We start from the raw sequence: 8,271 nt of genomic DNA on the forward strand, positions 1-8,271 counted from the left end.
CTGGGATTGAGTCCGCATTGGACTCTGCTCAGCAGGGAGCCTGCTTCTCTCTGCATGCATCTCCTCCTCCTTGTGCTCTCTCTTTGACAAATAAATGAAATCTTAAAAAAAAAAAAAAAAGGGGGGCGCCTGGGTGGCTCAGTGGGTTAAAGCCTCTGCCTTCGGCTCGGGTCATGATCCCGGGGTCCTGGGATAGAGCCCCGCATCGGGCTCTGCTCAGCGGGGAGCCTGCTTCCCTTCCTCTCTCTCTCTCTGCCCACCTCTCTGCCTACTTGTGATCTCTGCCTGTCAAATAAATAAATAAAATCTTTTAAAAAAAAAAAAGGAAAGTGCAAATTTCATATAGTCCTACTACTCAGAGGTAATCACTGAACCTTTTCACCTGGTCCTGTGGATTTTTTTCTATGCAAATAAACACACACAGACTTTTTAAGTTTAAAATAGTTATATTAGGTTATTTTATAACTTGCTTTTTCACAGAATTCTGCATCACAGATAGGTTTCTGTGTCAGCAAATATAAGCATACATAATTGTTTCTAATGACTCCACAGCTTTAATTTTATATTCATATAAAATTTATAAAACTTGATCATCTATTGCTGCATATTTAAGTTATTCTCTTTGTGTGTACTTCTCCGCCATGGGGATTGATTGCATAATTTACTTACACACTGAACTATTTTTGGATATTTAAATGTTTTTTCTTCTTTTGTTTTGCTATTATAAATAACAATGCATTGAAAAATCTTTAGGCATATGACTTTTCCCATATTTTGAATAATTTCCTGGAGTGGAAATATTGGGTCAAAGGCCAGGGATATCGTATGACTTCTGATTTATATCCCTAAACTGCTTTTTCAAAGCATTGTTTGTGCCAATTCAGATGCTTCCAGGAATGTGTTGGTATCAGTTTCTGGCCTCCTACCTTGCTACCCAACGGTGGTACATGGAAGGGGGGAATGTTCTTCTTAAGAAGCAAGTAGCAGGGGTGCCTGGATGGCTCAGTGGGTTAAAGCCTCTGCCTTCAGCTTGGGTCATGATCCCAGGGTCCTGGGATGGAGCCCCACATCAGGCTTTCTGCTCAGCAGGGAGCCTTTTTCCCCCTCTCTCTGTCTCTGCCTGCCTCTCTGCCTACTTGTGATCTCTGTCAAATAAATAAATAAAATCTTAAAAAAAAAAAAAAAAGAAGCAAGTAGCACAGGAGAATCTCATATGGACCAAAGGGGACAGGATACAGAGTAGAAAAGAGGGGAGTGTGAACATGGAGAATGGAGGGAAAGAGAAAGAAATGACCAGAAACAACCATTTGCCTGTACTTTTTTCCTATTAGAGAAAAATTCATGCTCCTTGTGAAACAGCAACAAACTTTTCCATAAACGTTTACATTTAATATTGAAAGTTCTCTGGGGATGCCTGAGTGGCTCAGTTGGTTAAGCCTCTGCCTTAGCCTCAGGTCATGATCTCAGGGTCCTGGGATGGAGCCTTGTGTCAGGCTCCCTGTTCAGTGGGGAGTCTACTTCTCCCTCTCCCTCTCCCCCTTCCCCCGTTCATGGTCTCTGTCTCTCTCTCAAATAAATGAAATCTTAAGAAAAATTATTTATTTTAGAGCGAGTGCAGGGGGAGGGGGAGAAGGAAAGAATCTCAAGCCAACTTCCCGCTGAGCACAGAGCCTGGCCCTGGGCTAGATCTCACAACCCTGAGATCATGACCTGGCTCACCCTACAGAGATACCCAGGCGCCCCTAACTTACTTTGTTTTAAAAGAACTAGCTTCGTGCTATACACACTGTAGTGCAACATTCCTACTGGAGAATATATCTTACACACTTTTGGAATGACTACTTTAAGTGTGCCTATAATTTTTAGTTTAAATATCTACTTAGGGAGCGCCTGGGTGGCTCAGTCGTTAGGCGTCTGCCTTCCACTCAGGTCATGATCCCAGAGTCCTGGGATTGAGCCCCACCTCAGGCTCTCTGCTCAATGGGAAGCCTGCTTCTCCCTCTCCCACCCCCCTGCTTGTATTCCCTCTCTCCCTGTGTCTCTCTCTGTCAAATAAGTAAATAAAATTAAAAAAATATATATCTACTTAGAATCTAGTGAGAAGCAATCTTGCCCATTTCGGCTGCCAGAGGGCTCACCCCGGACCTCATTAGCTGTTTCCCTGAGCCAGTTCTGCAGTTCCAGAGACAGGTCTTCTCCTTCCTCTGTTCCCCACTTCCAGCCAGAGACATACCCAGGGGGCAGCCCTTTGCCTCTGCTTAGCGGGTCAACCCCAGATGGCCGGCAGACCTTCCGTGGGTCAGGAGGCCAGTAGCCAAGAGAGAAACCCGGTAGTCGCTCGCAGCTGTCTGGGAGCCTTAATTTGGCTGCCTTGCCTGCCGCTCCCGCAATCTTCCGAATTTCTACGCCTAAGGATGAACACAACCATTGTTGGAGAAGTTTCAGGTCCAAACTATGAACTAAACCCATAGCCTCAGGGCAGAAGTGGCCCGACTTTACGGCTTCTCTCTGCAGGTTTGGTCACCACTGCCAAAGTGACAGCAGTGGATGCAAGCGTGCTGAAAGGCTCCACCCCAAGCCTACCTGGACTCAGGGGTTCCGCACCTGGCCCTGGGAGTAGCCCTCACGTGAGGCCCGCAAGCTCCCGGCGCCCCGCCTGACTCAGCCTCGCAGCTTCTGCAGAAACCTTAGCCAGCCCCGTGACTCAGTTTCTCCATTTGCTCACGCGGGCCAACAGCTTGAGTCACCTGTGCGGAATGCAGAGGGTGCCTCCGACGGCTTCTCTAGAATATGTGCTCCCAGGCGGAGCCCCAGAAATGGGCACTGACACCACCCAGAGAGGTCCTTCAGGACATGCCCTTCACTGGCCCTGTTAATGAGTCGGTGCTGTCTGGGGTGGCAGTAAGCGGACCAGGTGCACCGACAGGGCTGGTGGGGAGACACCCGCCCGGGACACGCCAATCGTGGTTCCTCAAGGGCGTAGGCCGTGGAGGGGCTGCCAGAGGGACGACCAGTGCCCGCGTCCGTGCCTACTGTCCACTGCCCGCCGCCTGACGCAATCCGAGGTGCCCTTGCTGCATGCCGGAGCTAGGGAAACCTCCCCCGCGGTTGCATCACTCCTGCCAGGTTTGCTACAGAGGTGGAGCCGAGCCAATCACCGGGCGCGCTGGGCCTGGGGCTGGCCGGGCAGTTATCCATTCAGAGGGCGGCGCGGTTAACCGGGAAGAAAAACACGAAGGTAATTGGTCATAGGGGGATTTGCCCCGCCCCAATCACCGCGGCAGCTGGCGCGGTGGGCGGAGACCCGTGCGGCCGAAGGGTTTAAAAGGCGTCTCCGGAGGTGCCGCGCAGCTGGAGCGACCGAGCGGTGCCAGGTCAGGTGTGCGCGTCCGTCGGTCCTTCCGTGCCCGCGCCGGAGACCAGCCTCGGAGGCCGCCGGGCCCGTCCCTGTGCCCGGCACCATGAAGCAGGAGTCCACAGCCCAGAACACCCCGCCCGCCTCGCCGCCCCTCTCACCAGCCCCCTCGCCACCCCCCTCGCCACCCGCGCAGCATCCCCGGGATGACGGCGACCCCCAAGCGCTGTGGATTTTCGGGTACGGCTCCCTGGTGTGGAGGCCCGACTTCGCCTACAGCGACAGCCGTGTGGGCTTCGTGCGCGGCTACAGCCGCCGCTTCTGGCAGGGAGACACCTTCCATCGGGGTAGCGACAAGATGGTGAGCATTTGACCATGCCCAGGGGAATGAAGGGGGTGGGGGCAGGGTAGTGGGCACCAGTGCCCTGGAATGTCTGGGCTGGTCGGGGAAGTGTATAGACCTGAGCCTGGGGGCTGTGGCTTAAATTTCAGTGCCCTGTGATGGCTGGAATCTGTGATCCTGTGGATCACCATGTTGGAGAGTATTTCTGATTATCAATTTGGGCCACTGCCCTGTATCTGTTTCTCCTGCAGCTATGCATCACTCTCTCCCCTTGCCCTGGATGAGTGGGGCTCACTGAGGCCTGGACCAGCAGGGATAATAAGGGTTTCTTCCTCTGGTACTGGTGACAGCTGATTTCTAACTTGTTTTTTTCAAAATTTTTCTTTCCTCTTCAGCCTGGCCGTGTAGTGACCCTCCTTGAAGATCATGAGGTAAGTGCCTGAGTCAAGAGAGGCACTCCTTGGGGCCTAGCAGGGAGGGTTGCAGACAGAGCTTGTGGGTTCTTGGCTGTAGGCTAGATGAGATGCTACTCTGGCAGGGGGGAAGGTGGTCTAGCTCAGTGCTTCTCACTAGAATCACCTGAGGATCTCCTTAAAATGCAGATTGTGATTTAATAGGATTGGAGGGTAGCCTGAGACTTACTCCTCCTAATTGTACAGATGATGCCACTGGTTCCCAGACCACACACTCTGAGTAGGAATCCTTTTGGTCCTGGGGCCAGACCACCTTGTCAAACCTTGTGAAGAAAGGGAGAATGAGCTTAATGTATTGCTACTAGATGACTCATCAGTCCTCTGCCCACTTTCCTTTTAGAGCACAGACCTGGGATGGGATTAGCCAGGAGCTGTTTGCGGTGACCGTGGTGTCCGTGTTTTCCTTCTAGGGCTGCACTTGGGGTGTGGCATACCAGGTTCAAGGTGAGCAGGTGAGCGAGGCGCTGAAGTACCTGAATGTTCGGGAAGCAGTTCTTGGCGGCTATGATACCAAGGAAGTCACCTTCTACCCCCAAGATACCCCTGACCAACCACTCAAGGCATTGGCTTACGTGGCCACCCCCCAGAATCCTGGTTACCTTGGTCCTGCCCCTGAGGAGGCCATTGCAACACAGATCCTGGCCTGCCGCGGCTTCTCGGGCCACAACCTCGAGTACTTGTTGCGCCTGGCGGACTTCATGCAGCTCTGCGGGCCCCAGGCACAAGATGAGCACCTGGCTGCCATCGTGGACGCTGTGGGCACCATGCTGCCCTGCTTCTGCCCCACCGAGCAGGCTTTGGCACTGGTCTGAGGGGCTGAGCCCCTGCACAGAGTGTCCACATAGACATGGGGCCAAGTCCCCATGCCTGTGCACACAGTGGACTTGATAGAGCTGGAGCCCGCTGGAAGGACTCGGTGGATAGCTGGGAGTCTCTCTCCTAAGCCCCTGCCTGTCCCACCAGCCTCCAGCTCTCCTGCCTGACACTGACTACTTGAAACTATTTATTGCACCATGTTGGTGTGGTGGGCAGGTGGGGGGCCTGCCCCAGACATAGGGGCCCTGCTGAGCGGTGCCCCACCTCAGGCACCTGGTGCCTGGCCCAATTCCCCCCAGTGCTGCTGCTAACCCCATACCACCCAGGCCTCTGCCTCCCATCCCCAGGCCAACCACTCCTCAGCCCTGGAAATAGAGGACATGTGAAAAGTCCCAGCCTGCTGGGAAGGGGGGATGGGGGGGTGGAGGGGGGTGAAGATTAGGGAGCCTTATGGGAACTGAGAACTGAGACACTTGCGGGTCCTGTTGATCCCCGCCCTTTCACCCCTCCCCCCAGGTTTCCAGGGCAGAACTGGATCTGGAGCCCGGGCATAACTGCTGAGGCTGGGCCTGGGCCTCTGAGCCATTTGGCTGTTTCCTGTCCCTCTGTCTGTCTGCTTGTCTTCATGTTGGTCTGTTCCAAGGGCGCTCATCACTATGGGCCCTGGTACCTTCCCAGTCTGTTCCACACTGTTATCCATAAACTGATCTCTTATTATCTGTTTTGTGCTGGAATGTGGTTCTTCAGAGGGGCTGTTGGAACAAGGGACCCGGTGAAGCCCTGGAAGGCGCACGAGAGGGGCAAGGGCTCCCTCTGTCTCCATCTCTCTCTTGCAGGGAGGGGGGCAGTTGAGAGGGCAGGGCTACTGGCTGGTTTGCAACAGTCCCAGGGGGCATCATTCACATCTTAGTGCAGGCAAAAAATGCTCCGAGGTACGAAGAATTCCGTCTGCAGGGCTCTACTGGGCAGCCTCATGCGCTGTATTCTTACCAGGGCCCTGGTGCTCTGCGACTCTTTTCCGCTGCCCCGAGGAGGCTGGCGGGCTTGGAGGTCAGACCAGGTCTTCCTCTAGCTGCTGCCTCTTGCTGACCTCGAGAGGAGACCCCTGGCTTCCTGCTAAAGGAGCATATGGGTTAGAGGCGGGTGACAGCAGAGACCTGTGGCCTTTTGGAGGACATCCAGGTGCTTTCTGTTGCCTCTTGGGGCTGTGGTGTGGGCTGTGCCTTCTTGGTTAACCTGACCTGCCAAGACTCTTGCTCTCTATGGAATGAGTTGTTGGGGGTGCCCTCTGGGTTACTACTTGTTTACCATCTGCCTGCTCCTGGCTGCTGCTCCCCCCAAGTCCCCACCCCCATCTCCGGGTGCAAAGCCCAGCCCCCCCCTGGGATCTCAGTGGGCTCAGCCTCTTGCTCCTGGGCCCACAGGACAGCTTTTTCATAGCAGAAGAGCCTGGCTCCTCCCCAGCCTCTTCCCTCCTTGGCCCAGTGACCTCCCCAAAACTCCTGAGCCCTCTACGCATCAGTTTACGCTGGGACACTGTGTGGTATGTCTTGTTGCTGCTCTTGTTGTGGCTGGTGCCCTGGATTGGTCTGAGTGTCCCCAGCGGGGTCAGCTCGGACCAGCTGGGCAGCCGTTGGGCCTGGTGTGTTGGTGTCCTCGTGTCTTGGCCATTGGTGAGGAAAGTGTGGGGTTAGCCAAGTTCTGGGACAGTAACACAACAGGAGGAGGGAGCAGGGAGGCTTGGGCAGCCACTTCCCAGGCCAGGGTGGGGCAGGGCAGCCAGTTCTGGGTGCTCAGAGCAGAGCCCTACTCTCTACTGAGTCCTGGGCTGGGTGGGGAGGTTGGGGGAGGGGGGTTGGGCACGCAGGGAGAGGGCTGCCTTGCCTTCAAGTCATTCATTTAAGTATTGACTTAAGTGTGATAGGCCAGGCACTGCCCTGAGCACTGGGGATACAGCAGTGAAGCAATCTCCCTCCTGAGGGAACTCAGCCTAGAAATTCTGAATGGTGACTTTTCTTTTTTTCTTTTTTTCTGAATGGGGACCATTTAGCATGAGATGTGCTGTGATGGGAGAAGAGGGCCCTCTGCTTAGGGAGGTGGTCAGGGAAGCTTTCTGAGGGAAGGAATGATGAGGCTGAGCCTTGAGCTTGAGAAGGGGTCTCTGGTGAATGGAGGCCAGGGACAGCTTGTGCCAGAGTGGGAAGTCAGGTCAGGCCAGTGGGGACGGAGTGGACAGTGGTGTCAGGGGTGGGGAGGGTGGGAATTGAGACTGGACAGGGGGCAGGACAACATCCAGCTGGTTGGGCCTGGTCATCTGTGCTGCACCATGGAGGTGGCGTTCCTTCTTGGATTCTGAGCTGGGAAGAGACTGCTGGAGAGGAACCTGGCTCCTGGGTTGGGTTACGGCAGGAAGGCCAGAGACAGGCTGGGGAGAGATGAAGATGGCCTGAGCCGAGGTGTGGCAGTGGGAATGGGCAGGAGGATAGATCTGAGAGCGTTCAGGGCGTGAGGATGGTAGGGTTTGGTGTGGCTGGCTGAGGGGGAGAGTGAGGAAGGGTAGAGGGCCAGAGTTGCTGGTACAGTTGTAGGGATGGAAGGGCAGGGGTAGAGATGGGCCCCGTGTGAGTGTGTGAGCTGGGGATGTCTGTGTGGGGCAGCTGGGGATATGGGTCTGCGATTCAGGAGATAAACAAGGGCTGGAGTCAGAGATTTGGGGGCCATACCCAGGGAGACAGTTTTGGAAAGCCTTGGAAGTAGAGAGAAGAGAGAACGGGGCCCGGGCCCAGCCCTGAGGCATTCAGCCCTGGTGGCCTGAGGGAAGCAAGAACTGGAGAGAACAGGCAGATGGAGAAGGAAGGACTTTATGTGGTCCTCTGTGGAGGGTGGAGTCGTCTCAGGACCCCTTTACAAATTAAAAATTGAAGACCCCAGGAGTTGTTATTTACACGGAACATAACAATTGGCAACATGAGTGTATTTGAAATTAAGAAGTTTAAAATGCATTAAATTAAAAATAAAAATTCATTACACATTAACATATATCTATATTTTTTAAAGATTTTATTGTTTTATTTGACAGAGATCACAAGTAGGCAGAGAAGCAGGCAGAGAGAGAGGAGGAAGCAGGCTCCCCGCTGAGCAGCGAGCCCGATGTGGGGCTCAATCCCAGGACCCTGGGATCATGACCTGAGCCGAAGGCGGAGGCTTTAACCCACTGAGCCACTCAGGCGCCCCTAACATATTTTTTAAAAAATAATGATTCTATGTTCCAAAATGGGCAAATT

The 8,271-nt window shown here is 53.9% G+C and overlaps 1 protein-coding gene across 1 annotated transcript; it reads left to right on the plus strand.

Annotated features, from left to right (window-relative positions):
* Nucleotides 1-3,446: 3,446 nt before the first annotated feature.
* On the plus strand, nucleotides 3,447-5,704 carry CHAC1 (ChaC glutathione specific gamma-glutamylcyclotransferase 1). The gene is made up of 3 exons (XM_080809417.1): nucleotides 3,447-3,716; nucleotides 4,094-4,129; nucleotides 4,582-5,704. The coding sequence occupies exons 1-3, from the start codon at nucleotides 3,462-3,464 to the stop codon at nucleotides 4,981-4,983; spliced, it is 693 nt and encodes a 230-aa protein (XP_080665543.1). The 5' UTR covers nucleotides 3,447-3,461; the 3' UTR covers nucleotides 4,984-5,704.
* Nucleotides 5,705-8,271: the final 2,567 nt, after the last annotated feature.

The sequence above is a fragment of the Martes martes genome (assembly GCF_963455335.1).
Source record: "Martes martes genome assembly, chromosome: 7".
NCBI classification, from domain to species: Eukaryota; Metazoa; Chordata; class Mammalia; order Carnivora; family Mustelidae; genus Martes; species Martes martes.